General features: G+C 36.2%; 1 protein-coding gene across 4 annotated transcripts in view; it reads left to right on the top strand.

The window, feature by feature from the left end:
• The window catches only part of LOC131040753 (disease resistance protein Roq1), a 90,887-nt gene extending 72,735 nt beyond the window's left edge, over positions 1 to 18,152 (top strand). The window contains exons 1-6 of one of the 4 annotated variants that reach the window (XM_057973708.2): positions 1,242 to 1,829; positions 1,916 to 2,635; positions 2,915 to 3,116; positions 3,483 to 3,677; positions 3,790 to 4,605; positions 17,498 to 18,152. In XM_057973708.2, the coding sequence (XP_057829691.2) occupies positions 1,312 to 1,829; positions 1,916 to 2,635; positions 2,915 to 3,116; positions 3,483 to 3,677; positions 3,790 to 4,605; positions 17,498 to 18,001 (2,955 nt within the window). In that variant the 5' untranslated portion in view covers positions 1,242 to 1,311 and the 3' untranslated portion in view covers positions 18,002 to 18,152. Of the gene's footprint in view, positions 1 to 1,241; positions 1,830 to 1,915; positions 3,117 to 3,482; positions 3,678 to 3,789; positions 4,606 to 5,245; positions 5,788 to 17,497 lie in introns of those variants that run through there. The other 3 variants (XM_057973707.2, XM_057973709.2, XM_059221606.1) reach the window with 3 other exon arrangements.
• Positions 18,153 to 24,297: the final 6,145 nt, after the last annotated feature.

Here is a 24,297-nt window from a genome sequence, read left to right as displayed (position 1 = left end):
CTTAGGTCGACCTAGGAGCATTATTTTCCAAATTGCAAACTTGAAGACCCGATGCCCAACAAGAGATCGGGCCCAAAATAGGGCCAGGGACCAGGGCGCTAGGCGCCATGGTCCCACCTCCCGGGACAGCAGGGTGCAAGGAGGATCAGGCCAAGGTGCAGAAAGATGCAGTTTTTGATGTCGCAAACAGGTTTCAGGGTCTCCATTCAAGTTCAACGTTACGCCGCCATCGTGAAGACCCAAATGCAGTCGAAATTGCAAGTGTCGCAATTTTACGATGCTACAATCTATATCTCTCTATCTCTATATTTAACCATATAATTTATCTCTATCTCTCCCTCTCCCTCATCCTCTGTATATATTTATATTTTCCTCTTTATCTCCCCATCTCTATCTCTCCATATTTATCTCTCCCTCCTCATCTCTCTATATCTTTATCTATTTGTCTCCCTCTGCCTCTCTCACTCTATCTTCCTTTCCCCCCTCTATATCTATAAATGTCTCCCGCTATGTCTATATATGTACATCTCCAGGATCTTCCTATACCTCTATATCTATTTCTTTTTCTATCTCTCCCTCTCTATATTATTTTTCTCATATATATGTATCCCACTCTCTCTCTCTCATCTCTCCCTCTCCTCTCGATCTTCATCTTTATCTCCATATTCATCTCTATCTCTATCTCTATCTCTATCTCCTTACCCATCTCTCTCACACTCTTCCCTCCCTCTAACTCTATTTATTTTCATCCATGTATCTCCACTCCCTATTGGAAACATAATATGGGAGATGGAGCCTTCTTATCTTCCTAATTTAGAGGGTAACATGATCTTGTTGGCAATTAAGCCCGACTATCTTCCTAATCCAAATGTTTTATTTAAATCATGTTTAAATCCCTCGAAGTGAATACAAAGCTGATTTGAAGCTATCACTTTTGCATTGATCCCATGTATTACACAAATGTATGCCCAAAAAAAAAAAAAACATATCAAATTGACCCACCATACCTTTTCGGCGTACCCATTGATTGCTAGTTTAAATATAAAATGAATAAACTGAATCGTTCAAACTCTCATTGCTAGAATTCTTCCTGGATGTGGGAGACAAATATCCAATCACACAATTACACGAAGACATAGGAATAGTTCAAGTTTATCTAGAAGATCTTTTTTTAACTTTCGCGCTCTTCCTCTGCTACTTCGTTCTGATTTCGTACGATATTTCCTTTCTACTCACTTTTTATTGGTATGTCTGGCTGCCCAGCTATAAGCAAGCTTCTTGCTTATTGCTTTCATCATTCGAGTGCTGCAAATGGAGAACTTCAGCCCTTACAAACCTCAGTCATGGCACTTGCCTATTCGTGAGAGAAAAATATACGACGTTTTCTTGAGTTTTCGGGGTACCGATGTGAGAAAAACCTTGGTCGATCATCTTCACCGATCTCTCTCCTCTGCAGGATTGAATGTCTTTATAGACAGTGAGAAGTTGGAAAAGGGTGAAAATATTGGAAAGAGTCTGCAGCAGGCCATTCAAAACTCTACCATCTATATACCCATCTTTTCTCCTGATTATGCGAGTTCTGTATGGTGCCTCAGGGAGGTTTCACTTATGTGGGAAATCAAGTCCAGTACAAGCTCCCATATTATGATACCTCTTTTTTATAACGTGGAACCGTCACATGTCAGGCATGTAGGAGGTCCATACGCTGAGGCTTTCAATAAACACCAGACTCAAGATCGCAATCAATTTTATGTGATCCAAGGCTGGAGAGATGTGCTGCGTAAAGTCTCTTCTTTATCTGGCTGGTCTCTCCAGGAAACTTCCGCCGGGTACTTCTCGTTTTTCATCTATGTGTTGTATTTTTAATCATAGGCATCTAAGAAATAAAAATATCATGTGTTCTGGAATGTCGCAGGTACGAAGGGAAGCTTGTGGATCAAGTGGTGAAGGACGTTCTTCAGTCATTGGATTTCGGAATGCGAGCGGTGGCCGAACACCCTGTGGGACTCATTCCTCGATCTGAGGAAGTGATACAGTTGCTGAAATTGGGCGATGACACAATTAGTAGTCTGACCTTCGGTATTTGGGGCATGCCGGGTTTGGGTATAACGAACCTGTCAAAATCCCTGCACAACGAAATCCGTCACCTGTTTGAAGCTTCGTCTTTTGTATCTAATATAAAACGTGAGGACTCCCTCCATGGTCTTATAAAATTGCAGCAGCAGATCCTCAAGGATCTCTTGAAAACTAAGATAAAGATGAATGATATAGATCATGGAAAGATTCTGATGAGGAATCGTTTGGCTTCCTTAAAAGCACTGGTGATCTTGGATGATGTTGACAATGAGCGACAGTTGGATGCTCTGATGGGTGACTGGTTTGGAAAAGGTACCAGAATCATCATTACGACCCAGAATAAGCGTGTCTTGGAGGTGCGGCAAGTTGATGTGATTTACCCCATGAGAGGACTTGAGCTTGCCGAAGCTGTAGATTTATTCAGTTGGCATGCCTTTCGCAGAGAGCAGCCGGAGAGAGGTTATGAAAATATGACGGAGAGAATTGTGAAAATTTGTTCGGGTCTTCCTCTGTCCTTGGAGATTATAGGCACAGACCTCTACAATAGAGACAAGACTAGGTATTGGCCTGAAGTCCTACACAAACTCGAAACCGTCGGCCACGATTCTGTCTTTAAAACTCTCAAAATTAGTTACGATAATCTATCCCCTGTAGAGCAACACATCTTCTTAGATATAGCTTGCTTCTTCGTTGAAATTAAGAGTAGCGACTTCATTCAGAATAGGGTTTTCAGTACCGATTTTTATGTTAGATTCTGGAGTGCTTTTGGGTGCGATTCTGTGTTTACAAGCCTTAAAACTCTTGAAGAGAAGGCACTCATTGTAGTGCATGAGCGCAGATATATTGAGGCCGTAGATGATGATGCAGATGAAGAGGAGCACACGGGTGAGTACTTCTGTGAATTTTCTATGCATGAGCAGATAAGAGATATGGGTAGACGAATTGTCCGAGAGGAATCGTGGAACGACCCAACTAACCGCAGTAGAGTTTGGCTGAAGGAGGACATATGTACTCTAATGCAGGCTCCTACTACCATCCTGGTACTCTTCATTGTCCCTTCAAAACATTCTATGAATAAGTTGTTTGTAGGTTTTGTATTTAATTTTCAAATCTAAAATCAAATACAAATGGGCGCGGGTTGTAAAGCGGTTTTGTTTTTTTCAAATGGGATGTACTTGGTGGGTCGGAAGGTTTATGGACTCTGTTCTGTCACAGACATTTTGGGAAAACAGAGTGCATTTTGTTTTAGTCACTGCAATTAAAACCTTGCTTAGATTTGTAGAATCACGTATAATTTTCTGCTGTTTTTAGTCTTCAAGCGGGAGTGCAGATCCGAATAGCCTGGATCATAAGCTCAACTGGGTTGAAACATTGCTAAGCGGTGCTCTGCCTTTCATTTTGAACAGGAAAACAGCAATATAGAGGGCCTCATGTGGAGAAGGCGCATGGAGCTTCAGCATATACACAGTTTGGCACCATTGCAGAAATTAGGTTTCTTGCTTTGGTGGGACTTGCAGGTAAAGACTCAGATAGAAAGACTACCTACAAACCTAAAATATCTGGTCTTATCCGACTGTCACTTAAACGACAACAACGCCCAGGTCAGTTACTCTCTGCTCAAATTTTAATGTAAATTGAGCCAAAAAACAGTATACAAATCATTCTTTGCTTGTAGGGATGATATTTGTCTCACTACACTTTTTGCTCTGGTAGATGGCTGGAATAGAGTGCGGTAGTGACCATAATGGATCGTCTTTACTTTCCCCTGTTCTGCCTGAATCCATAGCCCAACCCAAATCTCTGAGATACATTGATATGAGCGGCACCAAACAGACCTTTCTTCCTAACGAGATCTGTGAACTTCACTGTTTGGAAGAGCTGTATTTAAGCAGATGTAGTTTAGAGGCCCTGCCTGAAACTTTTGGAAATCTTATCAGGTTAAAGTTTCTTGATGTTAGTAACAATTTCTTGTCAGAATTTCCATCAAGCTTTCGAAGGCTTGTATCCTTAGTGAATCTAGAGATGGCCCAGAATGAACAACTTGTAGTATTTCCCACGCTTCCAGAAAACCTGACAGCTCTCAATGCCAGAGGATGCTCAAAGTTGCAATCAATATCAGTCGAGAATGATATGAAACGTTTGAAGACTATGGATTTATCTCACTGCAAAAGTCTTACTGCGCTTTCAACACTGCTGGGGTGCACATCTCTGAGATATTTAAGACTAGACGGATGTAAGGAACTTGATAAATTGGACCCTCTTCCAGAATGTCTCGTGTCTCTAAGCGTTTCTGGATGCACAAAGTTGCAGAATGTCTTCTTCAACGTTGTTCGAATTATTTTAAGTCGCGGTATCGGATCTATTTCAACGTTATCGTTCGATGGTGCGCTGTCTCGTCCTCTTCCTCCTCCTGCTTCGCTGCCTCCGCCGCCTCTTCATCCAGTTTTTCCTGTTCATCCTCCTGAAATTGAAGAGCTATGCATGATAGGCTGTGACAACATTCGATTGCATATTTACCAGTTGTTGAGGGTACGTATTTTCCATATCGGTTTTTCTCTCCAATATTTTTGTGTGGCATCTTTATAGTGTCCAAATTCGCTAATCCTTCTCTTTGAAATATAAACTGTTGGCACCATCCGTAAATTTCCTATACTTTTCATGATTCGCTTGAGAACTACATATAGAGAACTGCATTCTTGCAAACTATAAGAAACTAAAATTAGAATTTTTGCAAAACTAAAGATAATCTCAGTAAGGATATTTTTACATATACGGCATGGTTTTGTTATTAATTCTCATTGCTATCTTTAGTAATCTAAGTCTAGTTTCGGAATCTCATTGAATGATTCAAGACTTCTATATAGAGAGAATTTGTAATGCAATTATTTATTTATTTAATTGTTTTTTATTTTTTTCTATGGTCATCTTATCTTTGATCTCATGATCAAGAAGGTTCTTATATCAATTGAGTAAATAAACACACACAAATTGTTCAAAAGAAGATTTTCTAGTCATTCAATTGGTTTTGTATTCTTTGCCTCTGATCTTTTAAGATCAATTGATATTTAATCATGTGATCAAAAATATGTATAATCAATTTAAATGAATAAAATGATTTATTGAACATTTTATGTGTTTATTTTATTTTCTTCAATTGATATTAGAACAGGTTTAATGAGGTTATCCGGATCAAGAGTTTTCAAAAACATGTGGAGGTGAATGATACCAATCAAAAGATCCAGCGCTACCAGAAGGATCGCTGAGTGGATTGGGCATCGTTTAATTGATCGGAGGAAAATCTGCCAAAAAATTTAGGTTGCAGCAAGGGAGCTGTAGGCCAAAAAATTTGCCTATTTTAAATGTAGTCGTTGAACATAGAAGCCGCTAGAAGTAAGATAAAGTAGTTTGATGGATACTCTGTATAAAGAATCAAGTGTTGCCTACAACCATGGGAAAGAGATCACTACTTTTATTTTAGGCCAGCTCAACTGCCATGCAAGGAGAGTGCCCAAATGGCAGTCTATATAAATTTCCCAGAGTCAAAGTAGATTGTACAAGAAAGTCAATATCCAAGCAAAAAAACATTCTATGAGATTTGCAAAGAAGTTGTTGCCATATTGCAGCTAATTTTTTTAATGAAGAAATCTCAGTTTGCACAAGGGAAGCTGCCATAGGAGATTGTCCAAGATCACAAGTTGTTTTTTGTGATATTTTTCGAGTTAGGTAAGCTGCACACATTGAAAGGAAAAAGCATTTTCAATGAAATCAAAACCTGTAATCATTGCAGAAACCACCTCTTAAAACATTTATGTGTTCGACACATTTTTATATTTCTTATTTCAAGAGACCCAATTTCTAGAGGCCATAACTTTTGAACCTGGAGTCCAATTGATGAGCCATTTAAAATGCTGAAAATCTTGCAATGTTCTCTATCAAGCTATAACCTATGCTAGGTATAGACACTTTTAGGTTGTTTTAGAGCTTCTAAAGCCCTCAAAATTGACTTTGAAACTTTCATTCATAACTTCAAAAACAAAAACTTTAATATCTTCAAATTTAGACATGATCTTGCGATGAAACTTTCCTAGCAACCTTATCTAGTCAAATCAAACATTTGGGGAAAATTTTGGACCAATCCGTACTCAAATTAAAAATTACTAAAAATAGTAACATTATATATATCTGAGTGTGTGTGTGTAAGATTGAGACACCATTTTCCAAACACTTATAGCTTTGTGGAGTTGGACTCTGCTCTACTAAAAGAGTACTTAACAAAATATGAAATCTGACATCATATAGAAAAATAGATCAGCTACAAAGTAGGGGAAGATAGCATTAAATAATAATTTCAACACTACCCATAGAACGTGCGAATCCCTTATATGGTATGATGTCTAGGTCGTAGAAGATCCAAATAAATCTAAGAAAGATAGCTTTCTTCATTGTATGTCTTACTAAAGAGATTAATTGTCAATACGAAGGATTTTAGGGTGCCTATACTATTAAGGTAGTTAGGATTACAATCTCCGACACTTCCTCTTAATCTCAACTACTAATTCCAATTTCATTTTAAATGTTCAAATTCTAGAGATCAAACCTAAAAAATTCCATGATGTTGTCAAGATGCTCTAACCATGAACTCTAGCCATTTTGGTTGCCAGTCCATCTTAGGTTCAAGTGTGAAACACTTATTTTTCAACACCTCCCATAGAGTCACACTATGGGTGCTCAAGGATCCTTGTTTAAGTGGGCTCTGTTATCCTAAAACATGCTTACACAAATACCAAATGTTATAGAATACAACCATATTGTCTCCTTAATCCATTAACAATTTTACTTACATTTTCACAACCTTAGGCAACTGGTATCCTCCTCTCATCCTCTAATCTACAAAGTTTAAGAATACTCTTCTACACAATTTTTTAATTTCCTCTCAATCTAAACATGTACACATGTAGCCTCCTCATTTTTTCTATGCTCTACCAAACCAACTTCAAAATGGACAACAACGACAAAACAAAACATTCCATAACATCTTATGCTCAGGGTATTTTGAGACTGATTTTCTTTCACCAAAGAACAAACTTCATTCTCAAGCAACAAACAAATCATTTCTTCTCTTCAAGCATTCTAGATCTACAAGAAATAAACCTTTGATCCAATAGTTTTAGCTATACATTGGTCATTTCCTCCTTCGTCCATGATTCTGAAAAATTTCAAGCTCTTTTTATGGGCACTTTAACAGTGCCTCACTTTTAATTGCTTTGACTAGGTGATAATTCTTGGCATGGTTTGCACCCTCTTGCAATTATCTTTTTAAGCTTCAACTAGTGACTTCAAGACAACATCATCTCATTTTGCAATGGGATGATTTGAATCTTGTGATCTATCCTTTTGCATGTTGTATATCTCTCTTCCTAACATCAAACACTTCCTTCAACGATGCACGATTTTCTTTGATCTGACATGGCTAGGAGTTGACATCTTTAAAACTTTCAATCTCCTTTGGCATCTCATTTGGTATCTTCAAAAATTAGTGTGCTACAACTCTGCAAAGACCCTTTGACTTCATCTATGGTTGGGATAAATTCGCCTTTCAAATAATCTACTTTTGGCTTCAACAATGATTTTCTTTTTTGGCTTCAACAATGATTTTCTTTGATATGACATGGCTAGGAGTTGACATCTTTAAAACTTGCAATCTCCTTTGGCATCTCATTTGGTATCTTCAAAAATCAGTGTGCTACAACTCTGCAAAGACCCTTTGACTTCATCTATGGTTGGGATAAATTCCACTTTCAAATAATGATAGTCCCAAAGATATTGAGAGGGAGAGGGGAGTGAATCAGTATCTAACTGGTTAATAGATTTTCTGACCTTATTAGGTATTTTGCATTCCAAAATAATGTACCAGTAAACACGAATTAATGCAGTAAATATGAACAATAAAGACAACATAGAAAGCACACCATAACACAAGATTTTTGGCGAGGAAACTCGGTGTGGGAAAAACCTCGGTGGGATTTGTGACCCACAATATTCACTCACTGGCCAATGAATGGATATTACTTACAATGAGGTGCCTACACATGCAAGAAGGCCAATTTCCTAGAGCTCACTACTCAAATACAAAAGGAAGTCTCACTGACTTACAAAATGGATTATAAGAATCCAATATAATGTACTGCTACAATAGCATCTGCTATGCCAGGTTCAACACCGGTTTAAGCTCATACAATAACCATAAACCCTTCTACAAAATCTGCCTTAATATTCGTTCTACATATCCATCATATCTATCCTCTATCATATATGTCAAAATGATCTACAAGATCTCATACTTATATATGAGTCTTATTACAATATGCCATGTCGGCTTACAAAAAGATATTATAATTAAATAAAAAATACAATAATCAAAATCCTGTCGGCTAGGGTGTCGGTATGCATTGTTGTCACTGTCGGTGAACTATCTGTTGGTGTAGAGTCTATCGGTGTCGGTGCCTACCGGTGCCATAAGATTGCAAGGTTGCCATCAATGACAACACCTTCAACTACCATTAGAGTGTGCAATGCCATCAAATTATTTTTAGTGTCTTTATGAAATTTTTGCTTGCTTTCTTGTTGACCGTAACTGTTGCAACAATTTTTTTGGCCCATATTTTTGGTGATTTCTTCAAACTAGCCAACTTGGGGCTCTAGGATTTGAACTTCTTTTTTTAATTTTCATCTTCTTCCTTATGGAAATACCTTTACTTCTCTAATCACATAGGTCTTTGCTAACTTTCTTTAAACTTGGCATCTTTTTCTTGCACTTTGACCACTAAACAACTTCATACAAACTCATCGATTTAAATTCTTCAGGTCTTTTGAAAGTAGGAACTCTCCTTAGATCATTAACTATGAGATTAAAACATTTTCTTTTTCTATAAGTATTGTGCATTCATATATTAAAAATATAAACCGATTTATAAAATGGAGTTGTTTCTCCCTTATCAAACTTAAAGAAAATAAGGCAATCCCCTGTTTCTAGATGGTAATAAATTGTTATTGTTGTTTGCTACAACCATATCAAAAAAATCTGCACTTTTTGTTTTTCACATTCATTGCTTTGCCAAAATATTTCCTGTGTTTTCAAACTTCAACCTACTACAAAATGATTGCCTTCATCTATTTGTAGGTCCAATAAGAGAGAAATAAATAGCAAAAAACATTAACTGCAGCTGTGTTGCATTTAATTCTATGTCTTTATGTCTATCATGGAAAATCTTTCAAAGATTAAAATTTAGAATTTTTAATTCAAAACTACCCTGTATGATTGAAAATGGAGGGAGACAAACAGAAGATGAGTTGATCAAGTAAAGTCTCAAAAATGGTAGTAGATGGTTGGAGTAGGAGAGCTAGCAATCAAGTTGACCCTCAAAAGGAGGAGATTGAAGTCAAAAAGAAGATCTGACATCCCCTACCAAGTTTGAAGCCACCTTTGAAAATGTTAAGCCCTTGATTCATGAGGAAGTTAAACCAAATCAAAGCCTTTGAAAGTGTCATAGTGTTTTGTCAACAAGCATTGAAGCCCTCTACAAGAGGAGTAAAAGTATTGTTGGTGTGCCCAAGAGCCTATGTTGCAAGTGAAAACTTCAAACCTCCACCAAGCAATGAGAAGAAACCACAAGCCATTTCACTAGTCAATGTACACAATGAGTAGGTATAACCACCCAGGCACAAAAAATGATATACCTAACTTGTTAGCTAATATACAACTATGCATCTAGAAAAAATCTATTTTCTAGGTAAACTTGAGAGTATGTACACGGTTAGAAATGCATTCACCAACACCCCACTTAAGTGTAATGTAGGGAGAAATATGCAAGAGATGCAATCAACGAATGAAAATGCAATATGAGAAGCATTGTGGGTCCCAACCACATTGCTATATTAGGTACCCATGTACAACTAAAATACAATGGAATGCAAATCTCTCACAAATGGAGAAAAGGAGGAAAATCTTGTGGGAGAAAACTCATCTCTAAAAGAGGGAACAAAAAATTGTTGAAAAGAAAAGTGAAAGGAAGGAGGACTCCTCAAGACCTCTCAAGGACTGCTTCCTTCATGAAGATACAATTGATGTCCCCCCAATAGGAGGAAAGGTTAGAGACTATGTAGCCCCCAATATTGAATAATCACCTCCAAGAATGGTAAGTGTTTGTTCAAACAAAACATGATCCAATGCTTACAAAAAACTTGTCTCCCCTTAGGAAGAAACAAAACCATATATAGATGTAGGGATGTTTATCATTTTGGATATGCAAAGAAATATGGAAGCATGAAGAATGAAAATGTCTCTAAAATTTTATTAGGTGTTTCCTTGTCCATGAAAGATGATGATGTCACACTCCAATTTGACAAACAATAAGGTGAGAAACTAGAACTATGTGGAAAAAGATATGGAAAAAGGTCCAAAGATGAAGATTATGTGACAACAAGAATGCAATGGTTGTCATCAAAGAGGAGAAATAGCTCCTGAAATATGTCCTCCAAATCTAAAATGTGAGACTTCACAAACAATGAACCAATTCCTAGAAAATAGGAATTCCAATCAGGAAGACAAATAAATAGCTCATGCTATGAATGAATAACAATGTGTCCTCCAGCTAGGTCTAAAATACAATGATGTTCCTTCTCATCAGAAAAAATTAAAGTCTCAAGTGAAGGTAGATCAACTACCTTTGATGAAGAATTAAGAACCTTGGAAGAAACCTCAACCTCATCTAAAGTCTCAAAATTATCCAAGGTATAAAATTGCATAATAATAGTATAACTGTCGAGAGACACATTGAAATCAGAAAGGATGAAGAGACACATTGAAGAATGAAGAGACACACTACAAACTGAAAGAGGATCTTCTCGGAATGGCTAAGAATCATAGTCACCATATAAATCCCAAATTGTAGTCCAAAGAGCACAAGGACACTCAAAACTAAAAATAGAGACTAAGATATTATCATCTGCATGCATATCAATATTTCCTAGGAGATGATCTCTCTTACAATGCCAAGAAAATAGCTTACTAGGTATGCTAGGTAGAGGAGCTGGATCATACAAAAATGGCAAAAAGATAAGCCTTTAGAGATGGGTGATGATTCCATTTCTCCATTTAACATAGTTCCCCTTCTTCGAAATAATTAGAGATGAATGAAAAGAAAAACAATTTTTGACTATAATGATTATTCAAAATATGCTCAAAAATAAATCTATCACAATGGAAACTTCAAAAAATAGCCTATACGGCTAAAAAATAATTGTTATTTGGGCCTGTTATTTGGGCCAACAATGTTAATTGAATGGGGTAGACAAGGTAAACCTGTAGCCAACTGGGTGTGGGGGACTGATAAGAAATGACGTTGGCTATTGTATTGCGGCGGTGGCACTCACCATGGGATCACAAACTAAACACTTAGCTGAGGCCATGGCTGCTTACCAAACCCTTGCCCTTGTTAAATCATTGGGATTTAGTAAAGTTTGGCTCGAGGGAGATTCTAACAACATTTTTCAATTCCTAAAGGGTTTATCCTCTCCATCATAGGCCATAAAAAATATCATATCTCAAGCTAAGGAGATAATTAAGTCTTTCGAGCAGTGTGTTGTATCTCACAATTATAGAGAAACCAACACTATGGCTGATTAGGCGGCCAACATGGCTATCCGTGTTGATCACATGATGAGTTGGAGAGGTGAGCTGGATCCTCCTCATGAGGCCCGTGCCTTCCTCATTTATGATAGAGTGCATGGTTATGAGGGAGTGATAAGAAATAATGACAACGTACTTATCAATGCAAATGACCATAATGAATCGGAAAGAGCGGCACTGGAAGATTGAGTTAGCATTTAATGCAGACAAGAATCCACATGCTTTGTGGTTGCCCATTTCTATTTTGAATACCTTCCTTCTCTGCAATTTGATCTCTACTTTTGCCCTGTTCTACATTGTGAAGGAAAGGAATAATTTGGTAGTTGATGTCATGGGAGGTAATAGGAAAATAATTGAGTCGCTCTCATGTGATGAATGGAAAGATAAGCCGAAGGCATGGGCTATTCTAGAAATGACCAAGATGACAGGGTATATGGAGATAATTGTTGGGAAAAACCCTACCATTACCAAAATTTTCAAGAAGAATTGCAAAGATGGAAAAATTACCATAGGAGGAAGAAAGGTTGAAATTGACAAAGGGATGATTGCGGAAGTCACTAGCATGTCGATGGGAGGCAAAAATTTTTACAGAGATAAAAATCTTACAAAGGCTACTGTCAAGCGATTCTCAAAGGAGGAGTCTGAGAAAACCAAATTGGTGAAATCCAGCAAGACTTACTACTTGCCGAAGGTGATAAAGAAGGTATGGAGATGGGTTTTCTTTTTTTTCATGCAATATGTTACTCTTCATGGTAGATACTTTCATGTCTATGGTTATCACTTTGTGCTTCTGAATCATTTTCACCATAAAGATTTGGTGTCTATACCCTTCTATCTATTTATCTCCCTTAACACTAGCATTAAGGATTTTAGGGCTAATTCGGATAGTAACCCTCCCATGCATGAAGGGTTCATGTTGCTTTTATACAACCATGTCAAGGCCTCCTATGTGCAACATTCTATCACCGAGCTTTCAGATTTGGATGATGAGTCTGAGAACTTAGAAGACAGTGAAGATGAGGGGTCTGATACTAAGTGGGAAGATGATGGTGATAGGATTGCCTCTGCTAAAGGTTCTAGCAAGGGGAAGGACAAAGATATGGCTTCTGGGTCTGGAAAAAAGAAAGATGGAAAAGGGGTTAAAGGAAAAAGGAGTAAGGTTTAGGAGGAGGACAGTTGGCTTGAAGATGATGAAGAGGATGATGAGGGGATGGAGACTGATAGTGATTATGTTACCCCACTGCCTAAGAAGAAAAATAAGCGGAGCCTTGTCATCACTGATATCAGCCCAGAAAAAGGGAATGATTCTCTAAATGTCCAACCCAATCCTCTAGACCCCAATAAAAAGACATATGATGTTGAAGAAGATGGGAAGACGGTGAAGGAAGGTGATACTCTACCTCCCAATGACAAAACTATTGGTGCTAATGTGGACACCCTGGATAATACTGCTCCAAAGTTCAACATTGATAGCAAAAACTCTCCTATTACCATGCTGAATACTACAAAGAGTGGGATGATGGAGTTCTACAAGGTTATTGATTTGGTCTATTCAAAGATGGATAGTTTGAAGAACAAGCAAGAGGATTCATCTAAGAAAGTGGATACCTTAGAAGTTGTTGGAACAGGTAAGCTCAGTACCCTGCCCAACTACCTGAATGAATTGAGAAAAGCCATCAGTGATCTAGAGGCTATCAATGGTGCATATGGCTCTCAATTTAAGGTTGTGGAGGCTAAATTCAATGATTTAGAGAAGCGGGTACTCAATCATGAGAACACCCTGAAGAAAATTGGAGAACAAAGCCAAAAAATTCTGAAAGCCTCTGTCGATAGCTTCAGTGTGATGATTAGAAAACTGGAACAAATCCATCAGGAAAAAACACAATTGATACTACCGAGGATAAGGTTCCGACTCTTGAAGGGGAGACTATTGGTCATAGCAAAAGAACTTGAGCAAGTACTAGGAAGATGACCCAGCATGCCAAGGAGCTGGAGGAACTGAAGATCGTTGTTGCCTCTATGGTCCACCTGGAGCAAGAAGCAGTGAAGCTTATCATAAACCTTTCTTAGGTCCGTTGCTTGTGGTTGTCTCTTAGTTGTTTATGTGTTGTCCCTTTGCTTTTTTTGGCTTCTTGTTGGCTTTTTGTATTAGCCAGCTATCTCTTTTTTGTGTTTTTCTCCATCTAGCTGGTCTTTAATGTCTTATCTTTTGATTATCTCTTTGTAAAAGGGTTTCGGGGCCCCTTCAAAACCTGATTTTCACTTAATAAAAAACAATGTTAATTGACCATGAAATCATGTCACTGAGGATCAAATATTGGTCAACATACCTTCGCAAAATATATTAGCCTGGGCCTATATATCAACATACCTTCACAAAACATATTAGGGACCTATAGATCAACATACCTTCGCAAAACATAGTAGGGGCCTATAGATCAATATACCTTCACAATAAATATTGATCAACATACCTTTGCAATAAATACTAATCAACATACCTTCACAAACCATATTAGGGGCATATAGATCAACATATTAGGGGCCTATAGGGCAGATTGTTGGCAAGTACCCGCACCAAATTAGCTAGCAATCACCACCAAGAGACAAGTCACCAATCAAATACACACGCATGAGAAGGTTGACCATGTAAGGATTGCTCATGATTACATGTAGGAGGAACAGGCTATATAAAGCCTCTAAAGACTTGTTGCAAGGACAATGTGGGACTAAAATAACCCAATTATTGTGCTCATGCTTCAACACAATGAAGACGAGCCCACCACTTTGTTGCACCTCTAATGATAACCACAATTATAGAAACAAAATGCTCAACCTCCTGTGATGAAAAAACTGATCACATAGATCTATGCAAAATATTGCACATATAGAAGATGAAGCTTGAGTGAGTGAAAATGAGCCTGATGTCCACACTATGTAGAAAACAATCTACCTCAAAATGGTTCTACAATAAAACTATACATTTAATGAAGAAGAAACTCCGCACATTCCACCTTCCTTCACGGGCCCACGCATAGGTCACCCTAGCTTGATAGTTGGCTAAGACTAACTCCATGTCTCCATGCAACTAATTATGAGCATTTTTTTGCTTAAATTTAAGCAGTTGGAGTGTTCCCATGTAAAATTCTAATTAGAGAGAAATGATTAATTGGAATCTTTCCCTATTTTAGTGGAGCAAAACTATTTAAAAATTGAAAAAAAGACATGTGGCTTCACCATTCTTTTTCCTCTCCTTTTTATTTGCCTATAAATTTTATTTGTAAGAATTTTTAATAATAATTTTATTTACAAAATGATTTAAGAAGATTGCATAAAAATAAACTTTACTATCGATGAGACCACTTGCTACTCACTACTACTAGCAACATGGAACCTATAGAGTGAAGTCACAACCTAAAGAAAAATTCGCATCCTCCTTTCTCCCAAATAGATCAGCCAAGGAATGATGTGGCCACTCTTCAAACACGAATCCGGCTAGTAGAACTGTGCCTAAATTGCAATCCGTACACAGATCACAGACACATACATAGAGAAGAACACAATCCTGATCTCTCAGAAGCCGCCTCAAACAAACTGCCAGCCAAGATCTACCAAAGAAGCTTGGACAAAGGAAATATGATGCCCTGGATAGAAAATAATGAAACACCCGATCAAAACATTCCTATGCAAATCGCTTCAACTCTGCCTACGGGCCCACCAACTGATGCCTCCTCTTTGCAAAATGAACCCTAAATGCCCAAATATTTTGCAAACAACTTTATGCAAATATTGCATCTAGAAAAAAAATAAACCAATGAGAAATGAGTGTGCAAAATGTGTGGGGAAAGCCTGAGGAGTAGAGAACAGTTCGATCATAGAAGAAAGCCTCCACAGATGGAAAACTCTCTCCAAGCTCCATGATGCAAAAGCCAAGCTGAAACCCATGGATATATCACAATCAATGGAATGCCAAACTACGGGCCAAGAACAAAAGATGATGCCCGATCAAATCCTGTCAATAATACTGATAGCCATAACAAATCCAAGCTCACCAAATTGTAGAAAAATAACATCTGCAAAACAAAAATGGCCTCCAAAAAAAATTCACCTCAACGTAACAATAAATCTCCCAGCATGGATCTATAACTAAAATGGAACAATAAAACTAGAGGGAAAAAAATCATTTTTTTCCAAATGCCAATAGCAAACAATCGTTAAATGAATCTTCAAGAAAGGAAGGAGCTGCAGTCACAGTCGCTTTGATACAATGTTGACGCACCCAAGAATCTGTGATGCAAGCCAAAACCTCAAACCTCCATCAAATAATGAGAAACAACTACAAGCTATTTCACTGGTCAAAATACACAATACATCGATGATGAGAATGAGATGTTTACAATGTACAGATCTCTTGCTTAGAAAGGAGAATTCGGGAGGGTAGTGTACAAACAATGAGGACAAATGTCTCAATCATGAAAAAAAAGTAAGTATAACTACTCAGACAAAAAAATTGATATATCTAATTTGATAACTAATATACAACTATGCATCTAGAAGGATTCTATTTCCCAAGTAAATTAAGAGTGTGTGCATGGTTAAAAACGATTACACCAACAAACATGATCAATGAAGGAGTGGCAGTGAAAATAGAGATTGTTGCATACTGCATTGCATTAGGAAAAAATTGGAGCAATTCATGGTTGGAATTAATTCCATGTTTCTTTGCGGCTGTTTATCAACATTTTCTGCTTAAAGCAGTGAGAGTGTGCTTATGTAAAATTTAAATTAGGCAAAAAAGATAAATTGGAATCTTCCCCTATTTCAGTGGAGCCACAGCTGCTTAAAAGTTGAAAATAGTTGAAAATAAGCTTTGACAAAAAGGGGGCTAGAAATAAGCAGAAAACAGACATGTGGTTTTATCATATTTGTTTCCTCTCTTTTCTATTTGCCTATAATTTTACCTACAATTTTTATTTGCAAACCTATTACTAATAATTTCACCTACAATAATGATTTAACATGATTGCATAAAAGTAAGCAGCCATTTTACTTTCCATGGGGCCACCTGCTCCACAAATTACTCCTAAAAAAATTGAGCAACTACTGCTACTGCTAGCCAAAATAAGCTAAGCAGCAGCATGAGAACATACCCTACGAGAAAGAATGTTTGCACCATCTATAATTTCTCTCTGCTTCGTATGATTTGCATGAGAACTACACGTGGAGAACTGTAGTGTTGCAAGCTAAAGCATAGTTTTCTAAATTTAGAGTTTTGCAAAACTGAAGATAATATCAGTTAGGATATTTCTACATGTATTGCATGATTTTGTTATTAGCTCTTATTTCTATCTTTAATAATCTAACTGTAATTTCTAAATCTCACCAAACAATTGAAGACCTCTCTATAATAATTCAAGACTTCTATAAAGCGAGGCAATTTGTAATGCAATTAGTTTCTGATTTCTATGATCGGTTGACCATTATCTCATGATCAAGGAAGTTTTATAATTCAATTGAATGAATAGAAAATCTGCTTTTGAATAATTTGTGCGTGTTTATTTTAATTTTCTTCCTCAACACCATTTATAAAATATTCTCTTCCCAAATATACATTTGAAGACGCAAAATTTGAGATGTTAAAAAATAATGAACAATATAGATAAGCATTCAAAAACCAAATTCACAGTTTCTACGACACCGTAATGTTGATCCCCTGATTTGTTTGAAATATAGGATTTTCATCGTTTGAAGAGACTGGATTTGTCGGTATCTTCTGAAATGGTTGGTGAATCGCAACCTCTTGTAGGCCAAAAGAATCTCACACTGCAATCCGGCATTTTATGTGTAGCAGCTTTCTTTTTCTTTGTCGTAGAAAGGGAGGAGAATGTCCGTCTTCCACAGATGGATGTGCTAATGACAGTTTTCAACGAAATTAATGGCTCCCTACATTCTAAAACTTTTGAAGTCCCTCCGCGCAGGAAGGGAGATGACAGTAGAAGATCTATCATACGAATCTGCATTTGGGATCATATAAGAAATGCTCCCCAGCGTACAGCAAGCTGTTCATACTCTGTTCAAGATCGATTGTCACAACAAGGGGATCCGGTGTTCCTAAGGCATGTGGAATTTCTTCCCTTGAAAGGAGCTGCTCTTTGTGAAAATGTCATACATTTTCTACAGTCGTGGGGATTATTGTCGGCTTCCAATGACGTACAATTGAAGGAGTGCGGAAAATAAATTCAAGGATATAGATTGCATGTTTTTACCAAAATAGTTACAGTATACTTATTATATAGAAAACATAATTGAGGGTATTACATGAACTAATTATAAAAAATAGTTTACAATAAAATTGAAAGGGGAGTTCTGATCAAAGCCGCCCGCAGCATATTCTTGTACTTTGTCTGCGAGTATTTAAAAGTTTGGTTTGATTTTTGAAATTGTAATTGTTAAAAAATCATTGTTTACATATTTGAAAATATTACAGGGTTTATATTTTTCCTCTCATGTTTTATTTTCTAATTTTGATTTTATAATATGTATTTAAGACTAAGAGTGAATTAAATGAAATTTGTTTAGCTGATATACATTGAATCTTATTATTAGTTTTTTTATGGTTGTAACAATAGAATGTGAGTTGAAAGGTTGCAATTTATATAAGTATTAGAAAAGGAGTAGTATGGTGTAACAATTTTACTCATTAATTATCATTGTATTAATTGGATAAATAAATAAAATGTTCAATTAGGATAACTTTGTTTATTAATGAGCAAAATTCAACGTGAGGGGAAAATTAAACTATAGCATGTCTAATATGGCAAGAGGGAAAATCTTTGAGTGGCCAATCCAAAAAAGATTTTTATTATCAGAAATAACAATTTACCCTCTAACTTACATCAATATTATATTTTTTTAGTTACCTTACTTATTCATTACATGGTTCTCACAATAGCTTGTTCTTCATTTTGTAACTTTTTAAAGAAATTTGTTGGTATAATTACACATTTAATAGTTCTTACTATACATTTATTACACCATAGAATAAAATTATTTCTAGTAATTGTTTATTTAGGATTAGTTATGGTTGTATTTTTCTAGAGCATGAGGTTTTATCCTCTTAGGTTTTCCAATACCTCATTTTGGATAAGATTACCTTATTCATCAAGAGTTACACTTTTTGGAGAGTTATTTGTCATTCTCTATTTCATTATATTTTTTCAAAATGTAAATTTACTATATTTATTATATATATTCAATCAATCAAATAAGTAAGAATTGTTCACTTCATTTTAAGGTTTTGTTATTTTTAAGTAGCTAGGTTGTTATAAATAACATTAAGGCATTATTCATAGGTATTATTTTCTATGATAAAATCTTACATAACATTAGAGTAAGTTTTAAATTAGACTAATGCTTAGTTAGTGAATTTTTGTGTGAATGTTACAACATATGAAAGCTTGACATTATCTCTTAATCATCCACTACAAGTTTTAGCCTTTGTTTTCCATTAATTTGGACAACTTATGACATATTTAGGTTGTTTCTATTGAGACAAGGGACTAAAATTAGGGTTTAATTAGCCATTTTTTTAAAATAATGAAATGTGAACTTTGACAAAAGATTTGAAATGCTTAATTTCAAAATTTCAAAATGTTTTACTAAAAAGAATTATATAATTTCAATTGTATTTTTGTAAACCATAAAATTTATTGCAAATGATGAAGTTTAAATACATTAAATAGCTATGCTATATGAGGTATTTACAAGTTTGTGGTGCCTTAAATGAATCAAGATAGGGAAGTGATAGCCATTGACCATTACAAATTTCTCCTCCAAAGTGAAATATTTTAATCAAACGATAACTAATAGTTCCCTATGGGATTGACAACTCTTCTCTGCAAAATTCATTCTTGAATCTTTTTAGTCATTCTCGATCCTCTAAGAAAAGAAAGATATAGTCCTCATATGCTTGCTTTTGACTTAATTGGGTAACTTTCTCTCCATCACAACTTAGCCTAGTGACTTGAGAAATAAGTTCCTCCAAAATCTCCATTCTAACACCCCCAACCACCAATCTACTATTTTTCTAGCTATTCATGAATTGTGATGATAGGTATTCATCACCACCCTTCATAATTTTGAAGAATGGAGTTATTTCCCCTATTGAAAATGTCCCAAACTTGAGCATTTTTCTTAAGAGGCATATGAAGTGGGCTCAATTTTCAACCTCTAGCCTCCCGTAACTGTAACTCTTCTACACCTAACAATAGAAAACTTGACACTACCAAGATGTTGTTGAACACAACACATGACTAAGAGTAGGGGAGGGGGGTGAATTAGTCTAGACCTCAAAAAAATTTACTTTTGATCTTCTTATGGCTCTTGTAGAGGATTAATAAACTGAAATAAATGAGATATCTTGATCATGAAACTATCCTTGAACACATCTAACCACAAAAATTATCTCAATTATCTTCTTAACTATCTTTTGCACTTCTCAAATATCAAATAAACTTTCTCATTAATCATATATACTTCACATCAATTGACATCCATCCCATTACTCAACTCATACATCCACACTCCTATTTATACAAGATAATTCACTAAAACCCTAAACTAGGTCAGCCATAGACAAAATATATAATATTACACAAATTGGACCACTCAAACCTATAACATCAAATGTGGTCCAATATATGAGATATAAAGGACCCAAACACATCATAACACAATATTTCCAATCGATTCCAAAGAATTGCACATGCTAAGACATCCTCCAAGGTCAACACCAAGTGAAATGTGCAGATAAGCAATGTAGCATGCCAACCAATCAGCCCAAAATTATGCTCAAATGTGCACAACTTGATGTGGATCTACACATGACATGGTGAGACCCATATCAACATCAAAACTCAAACACAAAAATATGTATGGACAAAAAAGGCATGAATTAAATAATATACATCACCTCAGTCAGTTGGAACCCAAATCAATTGACAGTACTGAACTTAGAACATCAAAAGTTTACTTCTAGATCAAACCATGACTAGAAAATTGAATTGGAAGACTGCAAAAATCAAATAAAAATATCCTCCAAGACACAACATTGAAAACCACATATTAGAGAACCACCAAGTACTCTTTGGACTAGTTTTAACAGACATTCCACTATCAGAAAGAAAAAAAACTAAGTCAACCATCTAAGTACCAGAGAACCTATAAACTTGATAGTACAATACAAACATCATAAAAATTATATCAAGAACTTCTAGATCAAACCATGACTAGAAAATTGAATTGGAAGACTGCAAAAATCAAATAAAAATATCCTCCAAGACACAACATTGAAAACCACATATTAGAGAACCACCAAGTACTCTTTGGACTAGTTTTAACAGACATTCCACTATCAGAAAGAAAAAAAACTAAGTCAACCATCTAAGTACCAGAGAACCTATAAACTTGATAGTACAATACAAACATCATAAAAATTATATCAAGAACTTCTAGATCAAACCATGACTAGAAAATTGAATTGGAAGACTGCAAAAATCAAATAAAAATATCCTCCAAGACACAACATTGAAAACCACATATTAGAGAACCACCAAGTACTCTTTGGACTAGTTTTAACAGACATTCCACTATCAGAAAGAAAAAAAACTAAGTCAACCATCTAAGTACCAGAGAACCTATAAACTTGATAGTACAATACAAACATCATAAAAATTATATCAAGAACCACAATATATAATCTTTAGATATCAGAGGAATACAATATATACTTTCACAAAAACATTAAATACTCTTTCATGTATAAATACTATTTCCTACATATTGAACCTTTTACTATGGGCCAACCTTCTGAAAATACCTCATACTTAATCAATGGAATTACTAGACAACTCTATAACATCAGAACATACTTTTTTCTAACTATCTGTAATACATAGTGACATTAATGACAATGCAAGACAAGTTGACATCAATGGCAATGCAACAAGTCATTTGCAACAAATGGTGACATCAATGACAACACAAGACAATTTGACATCAATGACAAAATAACACAAAAATTCATGTTTCCAACATTCTCCCCCTTTTTCATTGATGGAAACACTTGTGTGTATCACTAGGAACCAACAACAAAGATAATTAAACTCAAACTATATATCTCTCATCCTTTGACATCAAGGACAAAGGGCACTATTCTATTATATATCTCTCATCCTTTGACATCAAGGACAAAGGGCACTATTCTATTTATTCTTTCCCGCTTTGACATCAAGGACAATAGATGCAAATTTAATAACTTTTCCTTGTATTAAAACTATTTCCCCCAATGAGCACACCACTATAGACACTAATACATTTGGCCTAAAATTCCGACGGAGGTTTCCGACGGAGGTTTCCAACGGAGAAGGTATATTGTGATCAAATTTGATTTTTTTTTGAAAAAATGCCCGCTTTCATCGGAATTCCGATGATAATGCAACATTTGGTTTCGACGAAGAAGGAATTAGCAATGACATTTGTGTTTTTTTAGAAAAAGTGCCTGCGTTCGTCAAAATTCTGATGACCGCGAGCATTACTTAAAAAAAAAAGAAAAGACCAAGTCATTTCATAAATCCTGCCTCTTCATCCCATCGACCTCTGCCATTACAAAATCCCGCCTCTTTGTCTTGCCTCTGCCATTACAAAATCCCGCCTCTTCATCTCACCTTTGCCATTACAAAATACCAACTATACTACTAGTGCTCTAGCCGCGGAATGAAGTGGTTCCTCCCATGCCGATTCCGGCAAAAGAATCCGGATCGATTACGCGCTCAAGAAGTTGCGGTGGGGGTCTAGTAAGTCGAGAAGTTATTGTTGGGCCATCCCCCGATGAACACAAAGGAGGGAGGCGGACATAGGTTCCCTATGCTGGTTTAATCGTTGCAAGAATGTGTTTGTCAGGGCGGCCATTTCAATTATCATCATTTCACTCTAAATTGGGCATTACAAGATCCGGTTGAAGAAAAAAGGTAGGGTATAATCAGCAAATTCATTGTTATACATATTCAAATATTTAGATTCAAAGTTTATTATAGATTTATCAGATTAATTGCCAATAACAGAGATGGTGAGAGGTTTCCGTAATATGATATGATCGATTTAAAAGAAGAATTTCTTACAAGACCTAAACCGTTGAACAATCCTACAATCATGTATTAATTAAACACTGCATTTTAAATAATGAACAATATAGTAAGCCTGAAACATATTAACACTACTTTCCATATTTAAAATATATCCTAATTAAGGAGAGGGATGACCTAAACTTGCGTGATCGAGTACCATTATGTAAAATATATCCTAATTATGGATGTTGGTATATATGGTTGTGATAGAAAATCCCCGCTGCAGAACCATGAGAGCACCGTGTAGTGATCAAGTGCTATTTTTTGTCAGTGTTTTGGAAGGGAGCATAAGTGTACCATTAGGAAGGTGGTATAAAATGGAAGTTGAGAGGTATAAGGTTATGAGGTGTGGGTTAGGATAAGATAGGGAGGTAAGTGATGAAGGATGTAATAGTGAAAGAGTAAGTTAGGATATGTTAGGGGTTTGGAAGGTAGGAAAGTGAATGGGGGGAGATAAAAGGATGTGAAGGATGGAATGGGGTTAGGTAGGTGAAGTAAAAGTAAGTGTGTATGAGGTTAAGGTTTAGGATAGGATGTAGGAAAGTGGAGGAGGTTAAGATAGGGGATATGAAAGGTAGATGGAAGGTAATAATGATAGGAAGTGAGGTAAAGGTTATGAGGTGTGGGTTAGAAAATAAGGTGTAGGAAATGGAAGGAAGGGTCATATCACTTTGAGAGTTTTCACCAAGATGAGTAGCCCGAGTATGGACCTCAAATCTTACAAGCCATGAGGATCCACTTGTAGTAGAGGAGCATATACTTGCATCTTGGGAGCTTATTAGGAGTTCACCTTGAATTTGGGGAATACACATAGAGGAGATAGAATATTGATCAATACACATTACCTAGCCTCATCATGCATAAATAAAAGAGGTACAGACTATAGCAAGAACATAACATGAGCCAAAGGATCATATTCGAGAGTTACTTCATCTCCAATCCTCTACATTTTTAAGATCCACAAATGGGGTTGAGGATAAGTCTTGGTTACTTAGCTTGGACTTATGCTTTGGGTTGCATCTATATGTGAGCAACCTAAAGGCATAATTTTCAATGCAATTTTTGACAGGACTTGCTTCCACCTTGTGGTACTGGGAGGATAAAATGCACCAACTCACATTGGAAACCCTCTCCAGATACCATTTTGAAGTGCTTCAAAGTGTGTTCTATTTCAAAATATTTTTGACAAAGATGCATAGATGAGTTTCACAATTTACATAATAACGTTTCATAGTGGCTCAACATGAGAGTTAGTTTCTGGAGTTCTTGTAGTTTGTAGATTACATTCAAGACAAGTTACTTGTCAATTATTTCATTAGGGGTGGAAAGCCCAAAATTTCAGTTTTCCTA

Source organism: Cryptomeria japonica, chromosome 5, assembly GCF_030272615.1.
Source record: "Cryptomeria japonica chromosome 5, Sugi_1.0, whole genome shotgun sequence".
Lineage (NCBI taxonomy): Eukaryota > Viridiplantae > Streptophyta > Pinopsida > Cupressales > Cupressaceae > Cryptomeria > Cryptomeria japonica.
Note: the sequence above shows the minus strand (reverse complement) of the source record. Positions and strands in the feature narration are given on the sequence as shown.